The 13533-nt window shown below is 42.2% G+C and overlaps 1 protein-coding gene across 1 annotated transcript; it reads right to left on the bottom strand.

Annotated features, from left to right (window-relative positions):
* Positions 1-6640: 6640 nt before the first annotated feature.
* F3 (coagulation factor III, tissue factor) lies at positions 6641-13031 on the bottom strand. Its single transcript, XM_048313215.1, has 6 exons — positions 12473-13031; positions 11384-11498; positions 9177-9361; positions 8607-8788; positions 8338-8497; positions 6641-7085 (listed from the first exon to the last, which is right to left on the bottom strand). The coding sequence occupies exons 1-6, from the start codon at positions 13014-13016 to the stop codon at positions 6937-6939; spliced, it is 1335 nt and encodes a 444-aa protein (XP_048169172.1). The 5' UTR covers positions 13017-13031; the 3' UTR covers positions 6641-6936.
* Positions 13032-13533: the final 502 nt, after the last annotated feature.

The following is a 13533-nucleotide window of genomic DNA, read 5'->3' as shown; positions in this document are numbered from 1 at the left end:
ACCCATCCCTCATTTTGGGAAACAAGTGGCATCTACACATGATACTGAACCAAAATAGAACAGAACTGGAAAAATGAGGTCAATTCTTTCTAGACAGAACAAAAATGCTGAGACTGGTTTACTTGGGTAGAAATAGGGAACTCCACCTACATGACTAAGCAAATTTTCTCCATTAAAATGACTTAGGAGTTTGGCAAAAATCAAAGCTAATTTTTAAAGCTTGATTATTGGAAGTTTGGGGGATGCTGCTCTGAAAAAGAAGCTCCATGTGTGCAATTGAAGAGACATTCTATGTAACCAAATATACCCTCAGTCTCCTTATCCTGCGCAGTTTAGTGCAAGTAGGTCCTAAAAAACAATTGACTACTTTTAATCGTGAATCATGACAAGTGTAAAGATGCTCCCCCAAATAAGCTAACCTTTATTTATTTACTTAATTGTAGTATATTACTGCAGGAATATGTTGACACAAAAGCAACAGCTAAACACAGCTATGTCAGAAGCAACTGATGTGACAGACCTGGTAACACACTGGAAGAGGAAGCATCTGTAGAGGGGTTAATAAGCTGCTGTGTTGGGAAAAAATAATGGTTAAAAAGCAAGGCAAATGTGCTGGAGGCTTCTTAAAACTTGGACGCAGTATTACATATTGCAACAAGACTTCTCTGAAAAGCCAGGAACCATTTGCAAAAACTTGGAGCTTAGTAGGGAATTAAGGGCCAAGGTCAAATCTACTCAGTTCTCCAGTGCTAACTAAGAGTTAAAAGGGCAGTAAGAGGGCTCTATTTTCTGTTTGAAGGATACTGAGGAAAGAAAATCTGGTAAGAAGCTTAACAGTCAGCATGAAAATTTAATTCTGAGCTGCTCCTGAGTTTCTGAGACTAAAGAAGTTTGTCAGGTGAAGGGAGTATGGTTTTGTGCAGGGTTTAATACCGACATGCAAACAATAGGTAAATTCTGATGGATTGTTAACTGGGGCCTTGTTTCCAGCAGTGCTTGAATGTTGGACAGCACAGGGTATGTTACAACTGAAGATTCCTGGAGAAGCTGTCAGAGGGAAGCACTGAATAGAACGTGGGAGGTGTTCAAGAGCAGAGAGCTGCTCCTACCCTTAATATCAGATCTTATTGAGCTGTTCAGACTCTCTGTTCCTTTTCATTATTAGAAAAGAGAGGATCTAAAAAATTTCTTGTGCCCTTTTCCTCCAAATTTTGGTGAAATCTGGATTCAAACTGGATCTCAGTGTGTTAGTCATTTAGGAACATTCGGATTGCTAATGTACTGATTATGCCTTTTTTTACCACTTGGTGTCACCTTTTCTAGGCACAAGAAGCATAAAAGCCAGACACGGGTTGCAGAATTCCCGTTGAGGAGGTGGCTCACAGTCCAAGTTGTACATGCAGGGCCGCTGCTCCGATAGATCACAGTGAGGGGAGCAACGGGGGTGTGGTGTCCACAGTCCCCCTGGAGTGACTCCTGCAGCACTGACATACAGGGCTGTGGTGGCACCCTTGGTGCTTTGTGGAAGCAAGTGATCATGTTAGGAATAAAGTGAAAAGTTGGGACATCAGACTGAGTTTTATGTCTCTGGAGACATACATATTTGGGGTGAATGGATGGTAAAGTATGAAGGCAACAGAGGGAAAACTTTTTGTGTTAATCCAGAATGTACTCTTTAAATAAAAAAACCCCAACAAACAAACCCACATTTTTCCCTGGAATAATGAGTGCTTCTTATTGGAGTAGGTTTTAAAAATCTCACTTGTCACTCTAACTTTTATTACACTAGCTTTTTACTTGAGTTGTGTAATTACTGAATAGCTAATTTAAAAATTACCATGTGATCTCATTGGGAAATTATTTCTCTGTTCAAAGGAAGGTGGGTTTTCAATTAAACCTCTTTTAATGAAATATTTTTTTTTAATTTAACAATGTCAGTACTTTGCTACTTAAATATTTCTTGAAGTAATAAGGTAGAAAACTTAAAAGTAGAATAAAATGCATCAGGGAGTATAAATGAGATCTGGAACTGTAAAGCTTCTTTGTGTTCATATTAATAACTTCATTGCTATTTTAAACAAGACACAAAAAATACACTTAAATGTAATTAGGGGCAATAACATACTCAGAGTAGTGCTAGTGAATGTTCTGGAAGTTACTGTCTCAATAATAGTGACCAAAGGAAGCTGTAGAGTGTAAAAAAATAATGCTTCCATGCTATTAATGTTTTTGATTTTGATTAGGGATATGGATTTATTGAGGTTCTATATTTTTATTGAAATGAGATCCTGCCTAGCTGTCTGAAGAAATGAGGCAGTAGGTTCATCTCTCTTGAAGAATAAGTAATGGAAATGAGTAGGGGATGGAGGAGAGGAAGGGAAACATCAACAAAGGAGCCAGGGGAAATCAGGAGCAGAAACATTTCAAGCTTCCTACAGGAGCCAGTCACTGAAATATGTCACTAATAGGGTGCAGATTTTGACAAGATGAAAACAGGCACAATCCCTGCAATTGGACATATGAGACAGGGCCTGGCTGTGAAACCCTGGAGGCAGTCAATGTGGCTGCATGTTTATAACCAGCTACTGGCAGGTTTTACTGGAAGAAGCCATCCCTGAGGGAAATCTTGCTATGAACTTGGCTAATTCAGGTACAGTTAGAGGCTGAGGACTTACAGGGAAAGATGTTCTTCCTGGGTCCTTTTGGGGGGATGCTGAAAGAGGCTCTGTGGGTTGAATGAGAGCCTGAGCCGGAAGAAGCAGAAGGATCTCACTGGTGGGAAGATTTCTCATTATATGTTGCAAGGAAGAGATCTGCAGCACATCTTTATGCCCTGAGCTTTGCTAAAAGCTCAGCTGTAGAGCACTGGAGGGCACTCAACATCAAATAAGGGAAGGCAGCTCTCTGTGGCAGTTTGTAAGGGACTGACTGGGTGTAGGCCATAAGGGAGCATATGCCATGGTGAGTAACACCACACCTAAGGGTTGTGGAAAAATTTTCAACTGGCCAGTTCCTGCTTCTGTCCTGTCCAGCAGGTTGTTCTTTTCCTGTCATTCTCAAACATGAACACCCAGATAAACATAAACTATAGAAAGCATGGTTAGTTGTATGTGGATAAATTCTGTGTAATCAGAAGATTATTCAATTGACTCTTGGGTCTGATAATGTGTATTACAAGGTTCTGAAACTGTGTGGCAATGACTACTAACCTGCAAGATAATCAGCTTTACAAAACTGAACCAAGAGGGTAATCTATCACAGCTGTTTATTCTCACTTCATGCAGAAACTCTTTGTCCTGAGTTGCCACATAACTAGTGATCCAAGTTAAGCTTATAATCACATTCTTATCATTACATACCTCTCAGCAGCAGCCTTCTCACACTGGAAAGCTGAGTCTGCTAGAAATAGCTAAGCTGTTTGCTGCCATATCCATCATACATACACTTATGAAGTCCTCTACAGTTGTTCATTATAAGTAATGGCAGTAATTTTATTATCTGTATTGCTGTTAGGGCTGACAGAAAAGTAGGAGAACAGTATCAGCCTTTATTCACTTATGTGAAGAAGAATGTGGTTTTAAAGCAGGCTTATTACAGTGTGCACTATTACACATTCACTTGTACAAGGAGAGGACATAAATACTGTGTGAGGGAACTATGTGAGTGTATTTATCCACTTGAAATCGTTGGATACCTTTTTCAGATGTCAGGGAGCAAAGTGGAACAGGGGAATAGGGAGCATTAGGAGGAACATGCTTGCTTGCAGAAACTTGCTTAGAGGAAGGAGCCAGGGAACTTATGTGCACAGGAAAAGCCTTCCCTTTCTCACATCCATTCCCTGTGTGTCTGTCTCCACAAACAGAAAAAAACCTCTTCGAAACAGGATCTGTGAGCCCCGTGACTCTGGTTACTCAGCATTGTTGGATGATAACATACTGCAGCTAGGAAACAAGTGCTTCAGGCTTCCAGAACTCGTGTAGTCAGGGGTCACTCTTTTGCCATTTAAGGCACTTGTTTGCATTTCTGTGGGTGTCTCTTCTCCCCTCCTTCCCTCCCCCCATATTCAGAACAAACCAAGAATCTCTTTAAGTAATGAAGTATGATTTATAGCATCATTCTGTGGTTTATGACAAGCAACGACATGGTCTAGTTTAATAAATGCTATGCTGTAACTACAGGCTTTCCTTTTCCCATTAGCTCTTCCCTTTTCTGAGCCCAACACTGAATGAAGCTGAGGAAGCAGAGCGCCACGGGGAAGGGAAGTAATGATGACAACTCTGGAATGTTTTTAAATCTACTTCCACGAGCTCTCATGCTTTTGATTGCCGTTGTAAGATTCCTTCTCCATACAAAGCTTATGCATCAGCAGAAAACGCTTTAAGCATTTATTGCTCAATATGAAGTAAACAGGGTTCTGAGGGGGGGGAATTCTGGTATTTTTCTTCCCTCTGTAAAAAGAGGAATTAAAGAACAAAGAAAACCCCCCCAAAACCACACTCACACATTCATGGGAGTCTTAAACCATACACAGATGGTATCTATAGCGCAGCAGGGATGAAAAATACAAAATACAATTGTGTACAGATTGTTAGATTGGGATATTAACTTCGTAAGGTATTTCTTCTCATGAATACAACAGGTATCTTCTTTTAAGGCATGTATGAAGTGTTGAGATCCATAGTCAATTAGTTCCAAGCACAAGATCTTTTCTTTTCTATTCTCTTAATTCTGTGTGTGTTTTGTGTATGCTGATCACTATCACTAGCAGTCTCATCTCTGGGGCAGGCCCTATAATGCCTTGGTGCCACAAGCACAAGTACAGGCAGCACTGTGGAATGGAAGGAGAAGCTGTGAATGCAAACCCTGACTAACTGCTCGTGTAAGTGGCCAGCAGAAATGTGACTCAGGACTCTTCAAAACCTCCAGTTTGTGAACTGTGGCTTCTCCTAGTTTTATCCTTACAGGTGCCCTGCTAGTCTACTTTACACACTTGTTAGATTGTGGCAGCTTGCCCACACTGCTGTCACAAAATAAGTTTCCTAAATATGTATTTAAGTTAGTTCTGGAATGAATACTGTACATTGTTTTGAAAAGGAAAAGAAAGACTTATGTTTCTAGTCACCTTTATTTCACTAGAAAAGTATAAATTACCATCATAAATACAGGTATCACCAGTATAAAAATTAGATTCTCATTTATAAAATAAATACTAAAAGTCAAAGCAACAGATATCTCCAAATCCCATCACCAAGATGATTTGAATCTATACCACAGAAAACATTCATCAACTGTCTAAATGATGCTCAAAATGCAGTAAATACTGCTACCTATTTAGTGCTTGCTGAAGTGAGTTACTACTGACTCAAATCCTGCCAAGCATTTGTTCTAACACCTACTTGGAACTATCAGGTTCCCCTGTCTGTATAACTCTAGGTGTAGTGTAATTGGATATACATTCCAGATAAATAGCAAATACCTGCTTCAATAGTGTTTCTTACAAGTTGCCAGTGTAGTAGTTTCAGTTTGTTTACCTTTATCTACATCCAAAGATAAACAGACTAAGTTAATTTTATCCAGGAAATGCAGAAGTAATAGTAGCAATTTTGTCACATCTGACCTAACAGATTATTTCACCAGTTAATATTGTTAAAAGACAGATAAATACAGGGTTTGTTTCATAGAAACAGAAAAATGTTCCTTTTAGTTAGGTCAAGGACACCTATTTTTCAAAAGTAGTGTTTTTTCCCCTCACAAGTACCGTAAATCTTCTGGCTCAATATGGCCATACCGATCAAGTCAAACATACCTCTAGTTCAGAATCCTGTTTCAGACAGGACAATAAAAGGGGCTTGGGAACAGTCCAGGAGCAATCTCTCTGCAAAGAGACCTTGACAGTTTAGAGACGGGCAATCACCACTTGTGTGAAGTTCTGCAAGGGAGTGTTGGATTCGGCACCTGGGATGGGACATCCCTGGGCGTACGGGCGGACTGGGGAATGAGAGGCTGGAGAGCAGTGCCACATAAAGGGACCTGGGGGTCCTGGTCAATGGCACATTTAACATGAGTCAGCTGTGCCCTGGCAGCCATGAGGGACATCCCTGTCCTGGGGGGCAGCAGGCACAGCATGGCAAAGGAGGGGATTGTCCCGCTCTGCTCTGCACTTGGGCGGCCTCACCTCCAGTGCTGGGGACAGTTTTGCGTGCCACAATATAAGAAAGACATTGAGCTATTAGAGAGGGTCCAAAGGAGGGCAACAAGGATGGTGAAGGGCCTTAAGTGGAGGCTGCATGAGGAGTGGCTGAGGTCACTTGGTCTGTTCAGCCTGGAGAAGAGGAGACTGAGGGGAGACATTGTGGTCTTCAACTACCAAAGGAAGCAGAGGGTCAGGTACCAATCTCTTCACTCTCATGACCAGTGACAGGACTCAAAAAACCAGTATGACGCTGAGTCAGGGGAGGTTTCGGTTGGGTATCAGGAAAAAGGTTTTCACCCAGAGGGTGGTTGGGCAGTGGAACAGGCTCCTCAGGGAAGTGCTCACAGCACCAGCCTGGCAGAGGTCAAGAAGAGTTTGGACAACACTCTCAGGCACATGGTGTGACTGTTGGGGATGGTGCTGTGCAGGGCCAGGATGATCTTGATGATCTTGATTGAGTCGAGTTGGGCCCCTTCCAATTCAGCATATTCTATGATTCTGTGATTGTAACAGGTCACCAGAATGCTCTTCCAGCCTCTGGCCACTAATGACACAGAGCTTCCTGATATGTGGATTTTTCTTCTGGACTGTCTAGTGGAGTTTGTAATCCACGTAAAGTTTGGGCTTCAGAATTCCTGTTTCAGAGAGCCTAAAAGGCTCCACCCAATTACCCAATTTAGTTTTTTTTGTTGCTGGGTTTTTTTTGCTTTGGTACTGCCACTAGTGTCTGCAATACTTTTTCCTTAGACACCATTAAGCAGCTCCTTTTCTCTCACAGCTCTTGCTTTCTTTGCTTTCTTGCGTTTACACAGAACCACTGATAGGACAATGGCAAGAGTGATAACAGCAACTGCTATCACTGCTATGATGATAAAGACTTCTGTTCCATATTCTGTAGGGGAAAAAAAAATCCAAGATTCAGCTATAAGAACCCACAATGCCACAGTGCCACAAACTCTTAGCAGTCATTCCTCTGAATGAAAAAATGCTTTCAGTGTTTTACAGTCTCACAGAAGTGGAATCACCACTTCATTGTGAACTGAATACATTTTAACATGAATTAATTGAACTGAGGTAAAGCTTTATTTCACCTGGTTCATTCTAGGTTTTATCTACTTTAGTTAGTGTGCTAAAGTACCATGCTAATACCATAAGAATAAGTCAAACCATTCCCCTGCCTGTACATTATTTCTGTCCAAGTGAAAATCTATTCTAGGTTATAAGCTAGAAAACACCAAGAGAAGAGTTTTATATTTAAATTGTAATAAAATTGTAATTTATCACTTTTGTGTAAATTTTCTGGATAAGAAAGTATCATGGGTCTTTTTCCTTATTTTAGGTCTATTAACAAACTTCTTTATATTCTTTCAAGTTTGGTGCCTGCTTTGCTTTTCTCCTAATTCTTATCTCACAGAAGGTAAACAGTAATGAGCATTTTGGACCAAACCACTACAGAAAGCTAATTTGAGTTCATTTGCCATTTTATAAGAGCTTTTCTAGAGTGCAAATATTCTTACCCGTGGAGAAGAAAGATACAGTACAGCAGTGTGATATTATTTAAATAATATTGATGACTTTATATTGAAGAAAGTGTTATCCGGCTAATCTGAAATGGCTGGCTGATTGACCTATACTTGCTAACTTATTTACCAGTAAAGAAGTCAATCTGCCAACCTCTGACTTTGTAACAGGAAAGAAAGTCTTACTCTCATCATCTGCTTTTGGCATAACTAAAAGTCAGTTCATACTGTAAGTAAATGGATATGCAGGTTTCCAGCACTTCTATGTTTTAGAGCTAATCCTTCAAGCACTTACTAGCACCTGCTATTGGAAGGATCTGAGAAAAACAATGGGAAAGCAAAATGAAGCTGAAGGCTAGTGATGAGATCTGAAACCTCAGACACCAGTCATCAACTCAGACAATTTAACCAAAACAGCTGGGCAAAACCCAAAAACCAGCTCCAACTAACTATGGATGGTGGACTCTTACTTAGTGTGAGTTCCTCCCATGCGTTTCCATGTTCCAACTGTGTATTCTAAGTTACATAGCAAACAGTTTATTTCATAGCAGGCATCACAATGAGAAGATGTGGGGTTTTTATGAGAGCATTAAAGACTGGTGACAAACGCCACCCGATGCTTACCGTCCAGGATGCTCGTTCCTACACTGGTACAGAGCACCGTGCTCTCCTGGCCGTTCTGGTTTTCTCTGCGGGAGGGAATGACTCCCTGCACAGAGAAGCAATAGTTCTTTCCGCTGTCAACGCTTACTTCAAACGTACGGCTTTTTGTTGTTACATCTTTCTGCAAAGGAAAAACGTATTTCAAGTGTCAGCTCTTAAGGTAGCGCAGAAATTGTGTAACTGTACAGAACATAACAATTATTACAGAATAAAAACTAGTTACACCTTACCTTTCCAGAACTTTGATCTTTCCAGTAATAGAGTTTGTATTCCAGGTCATGCTGGAAGATATCCTGAATACTTTGAAAGCTTCCATTAGGAAATAGATATGGTGTAAGTGGATCTTTGAACACGACATTCAGTTTGGAACCTTTTTGTGAATAATCCTTTATCTCTGGTTTTCCAATAACAGCTAAACAAAGATTTTTAGAATTAAAAAACTGATATCATCTTTTATACATGACTCTTTTTCCTTCCTCCCTCCATTACCTTCCCTCCTCAAAACTATGGTAAGTATGCAAAGCCAAAGTAATACAGTGAAGACAAGTATCTTCACCCAGAACATAATGTTAACGAAATGGTCTACTCACTGCAGACAGAAACAAATGGTAACTAAAACCTTACACCCTCCCCTACAACAGGGAAAGCTTTATACCTGAATATCTTCTCTCCAGTATCAGCATGGCTACTGTAAAAATCTACAGAAAAACCCTTTAAGCTCAATCTAAACCTTGTCTAAATCAACAGAAGTAATACTGAAAATAAATTTATAGTAAGATTTAATTGGCAATCCTACTTACTCTGACTATAAGGTGTAAATTTTTCAGAGACTGCAAAAGGTGGCTCTTCAAAGTTATCCATCTCCATGGGCATTACAGACAATATGTGTGCTGTATAGGTCTCCTTTACATTCCTGAGCACATCAGTAACATCACACTCTGTTTCTGACGTCAGTATGCATTTTCTCTTTACGTCAGATGTCCGTCTGAAAAGAGCAAGAAAGAAGTGTCAATACTTTCAAACCAGATACTTATATGTTTAGATATGCTGAAAAACATTTTTCTCCTCAAACTGTATAGATTTCCCTCATCCAGTAGAATAGTCTTACAGGTATTAGGCTGAAAAGGAGAAGAGAAAACCTCAAAAGCCACTGTCCTGTACAGCTGTATTTCACAATTCAAAGCAGAATCAAGTAAATCAAGTATGATCTATATTAACTACAGATATATGCTATAGGACACATATATGAATCCAAAATTCAGTCTTTTACATGAACTGAATAGAAACCTTAACTCATTCTGATTTTGCATTTTTCCGCAGTTGCAGAATGTATTTTAAAAAATATAAGATGCATAAATCACTTTGAAGGTGCTATGCTTGATGCATTTGAAAACTACTGCCTTAAGAAACATCAGTTGTTACGGGAAGCTCTATTGACACTGATTGTTTAATGTGACAACAAAGCCTCCATATATATGTCATTTGGTTTGGCATCTATGCAAATGCCACTAAGCACCAGACAGTAATAGCAAATTTCAATGCAGAATCACAATTTTAAAAATATTGACCCGACTCATGCAGTTCTCTTGATTTTTAAGTGATAGAAAGCAGGTCCATTTACTTGTGAAATAGCAATGAGACTATGAAAAAAGTGTTAATTTCTCATTTTACTCCCTCACAAGAAGGAATGAAAAAAGATTAGCTATTACTCCTTCAATTCTTTTCCCTCTTTTTGCTGGTGAATTAAGGAGAAGAAAAAATGGGTGATCTCAGCTGGAAGAGCGAGTGCTGACTGTTTGAATATTAACAAATAGGTTTTCCTCAAAGTAGATCAAGTTTCATTTTTCAGAGTCACCTGAACTCCCTTCTCACTTCACCAGATTTCTTATGTCACAGATAGTTGGGGACAGTGCCACAAGAGATGCACTGAAAAGGGACAGAGGTCTGATCTTTGCGATGGAACAAATGTGCTCTGTAAATGTACAAGAAAGCAAACATTTAAGCGCAATTCCTCTGGAACAGCAACTTCAGTCAAAAGAGGTGCCTCTGCTGCAGAGCTACACCTGATTCTATACTGAATCTTGGGCAAACAGATTTCAATTTTTTGCAAGCAAAATGTCTGGAAAGAAACTCCAAATTCAAAAATTTAATAAAATTTGTTCTGCTAAGCGTGTGCTTTTAAGTCCATTAATCTAATCACTCTCTTAAAGAATGAAAGAGCGCATTAAGCCATTACACTGGTATTTCACCTGTTAGTCATGAGAGAACACTCATTTTTATGCCACGTTTAGAGACAGTAGAGACTACAGTACCACTTTTCCATTAATATGTAGGAAGTTTGATGATGCATTTTCCCTTTAGGGCATGTTTAATAATGCTCTATGTATTAAAATGGGAGCTAAAACCAGCACAGATTTATTACTGAACTTCATAGAAGGTTTAGTGCAGTTCTGAAAGAGGCATTAGACACTTTACATAAGTTGGCTGCGTTTTATGTCCACAATATCTTACAGGTTACATAAAACATGATGACAGAGGAAGTCTTAACAGAGGTAGACGAAGAAAGCCCAACAAGACAGAATTATTAATTACTGTGATTCACCGACCAGAATAAAATGCAGACTCATTTATTAGGCACCTCCCAAGACTGAAGACACAAGTCCAGACACCTTGAAAGACATAAAAAGGTGCAGTTCTGTCTAATACGTGGTATGTCAGATTGAGCATCAACTCTTTCAAAGTATTCTGGCTGGGTCTCTCCAGTAGCACCAAACCCCAGAACTGAAATTCTGATCTAAAGTTTAACTCTCCATTTCTGAAGTGGGCAAAACCAGAAGTCTAAACCAGATATTTTTATAGTTGGACACTTAAGAAGTATTAACAGCTGGGTTGGCAATTTTCCTAAATCCTAACATTTGGGCACTTTTCCTCAGAAATATTCCAACATGCTCTCTTTTAATTTTCTTCAATTGCCATTAATGAACATATCTTGGTGTTATCTACTTACCCGTGTATTTCTACAGTATAGAAGTAGCCTGATGGTTTTGGTTGCCACTGTAGTATAGTTTTAAAATTAATTGAAGACCAAGTTATATTGACTGCTGTTGGCAGTTCTTCATAGCCTTTAAATACAGAAAAGGGTGTCATCAGTCATGTTACATATAAATCCTGTTTCCCTGCAGTCAGTGTTTAGTTAAATGAAGCAGTTGCCATTTATTGAAACTTGGAAACGTTTTTTCTGGGGAAAAGGCTCAGTCCTGCCCTTACTAAAGGACTGCTTGTCTTAGTAAAGGAATCTCTTCTGCCAGAAGTGAAAAAAAAGAAGAAAATTGTTTTCTGTCTTGTAACTCCGAAATTGATGAGTTAATTTGGAGTTCTGTTTAATACTTTCTTTTTGATCCAAGACGTCTGCAGAAGATACAAAAGCTTGAAGATACACATGAGAATGTGCAAGCACTGAACAAATGCGGTGCAGTTCAAAATCATCCCTAGCTGTATCTGCTGCAGAAAGCGTTAGCGCCTACATTCCCATTTACATATTTTAGAAAGATAAAGTCTTTTTAAAAATCAGTGGTTACCCTACACACCTACTACATCTGAGCGGGGCCACCCCAGGATGAGCTCGTGTCTACCTCAAGCAGACGGGAAGCCAGCGACAGCTGCTTCGGGGAAATGCCTGGGACGAAGCCGGATGGGAAAACCCCTCGCACCCTTGCAACCTCTGGAAAACCCTCACCCGCTTGCCTTCTCTACCTCTTCGACAAGCTCGGAGCTGGGAACAAGGGGAGGAAATCTTGCGGCTTCACTGCAACTGCAGCCCCGAAGCCGCCCCCGCTCCCCAGCGCGGCCGCAGCCAGTGGGGAACCCACAGCAGCACCCAGCCCCGGGCGGCGGAGCGCTGCAGGAGCAGGGTCGGCTCGGAGCCGGGACCCGCCATGGCCCGAGGGCGAGTGTCGCTGTCCCCTTCCCGCCAGCGCGGGGCAGCTCTCCTCAGGCTCCCTCAAAGACAGCCTGTCCGGAGGCTCCGAGGGGCCGATCCCCGGCGCCGATCCCTGCCATCCCGCCCCGTCCGCCCGTCCCGCGGGCCGTCACTCACCGGCGGCGGCCAGGCGCCACAGCAGCGCGCTGAGCAGCAGCGCCCGTGGCGGGGCGGGGGCGCGCAGCATCCTGGGCGGCGTGAGGGAGCTGCGGCAGGCGGCCGCCGCCGGGCTATAAGGAGCGCGGCAGCGAGAGGCGGGACTGAGGCCTCGCCCGCGGGGCCGCCCAGCGGGGGCGAGGGCACGGAGCGCGGCGGAAGCGGTCGGGCACCGCCGGGTTGAGCAAGCACAGCGGGGGATCTTCGAGGAAAGTGAGGGGAGGGGCGGCGAGGGCCCGGCGTGTCCTGCGGGCTCCGGGCGCGGCACCGCGTCACCTGGCAGAGGCCCACCTGGACGTGAGGGCACACCTGGACGTGCCTGCGGTCCGTGTCCCCCTGCCTGTTTGGTGTCACCAGGCACTTGTTCCACCCCTCCCTTCTCCTCTTGAAGTACCGGTGAAACTAGACACCGCTGGGTAACCAGCTTCATCCACTGCAAACCTTTAGCTGGCTGTCGAGGGGCACCGCAGCTCGGATGTGGCTGCTCTGTGAGGCAGCCGGTCATGCAGAAGTGATGTTGGATTCATCAACTTTGATCTTGTACATTCTGAAGGGCTAAATATGCCAGTCCTTGCCTCACCACACAGGACACTGGACACAGCTGCTCAGCCAGATCACATCCTCTGTTCCCTCACTCCGTGCGTACATGAACCCTGTCAAGGTTCACCGGTCCCACTAGACAGTAAATTTCAGGTGTTCAGGGCTCAGTACCTCACCTCTCCTATAAACCAGGGACTGTTAACCCTTTTCCTATAAGGTCACATTGGAAAGGTATGCCATTTTCAGAGGAACGGGGAATCTGTTTCTGACAGAAGGTTTTCCGCATCTCAACCTCTGTGCCAGGCTCCTGGGCTGTGTGGGGCTGTCACGGTGACCCCTTAAACCTTTACCCAGGGGTTGCATGTTGTGGTTCTGTGTAATATTTAAGCTCTAGAGGGAGCTGTGTTCGCAGGAGTTCAGGACTGCCACAGGAAGGTAGGAAACAGACCATGCAGTAGAACCTGTGTCATAATTCAAGGGGA

This window comes from Corvus hawaiiensis, chromosome 9 (genome assembly GCF_020740725.1).
Source record: "Corvus hawaiiensis isolate bCorHaw1 chromosome 9, bCorHaw1.pri.cur, whole genome shotgun sequence".
Lineage (NCBI taxonomy): Eukaryota > Metazoa > Chordata > Aves > Passeriformes > Corvidae > Corvus > Corvus hawaiiensis.
The sequence above is the reverse complement of the archived record's forward strand: the minus strand, read 5'-3'. Positions and strand labels throughout refer to the sequence as shown.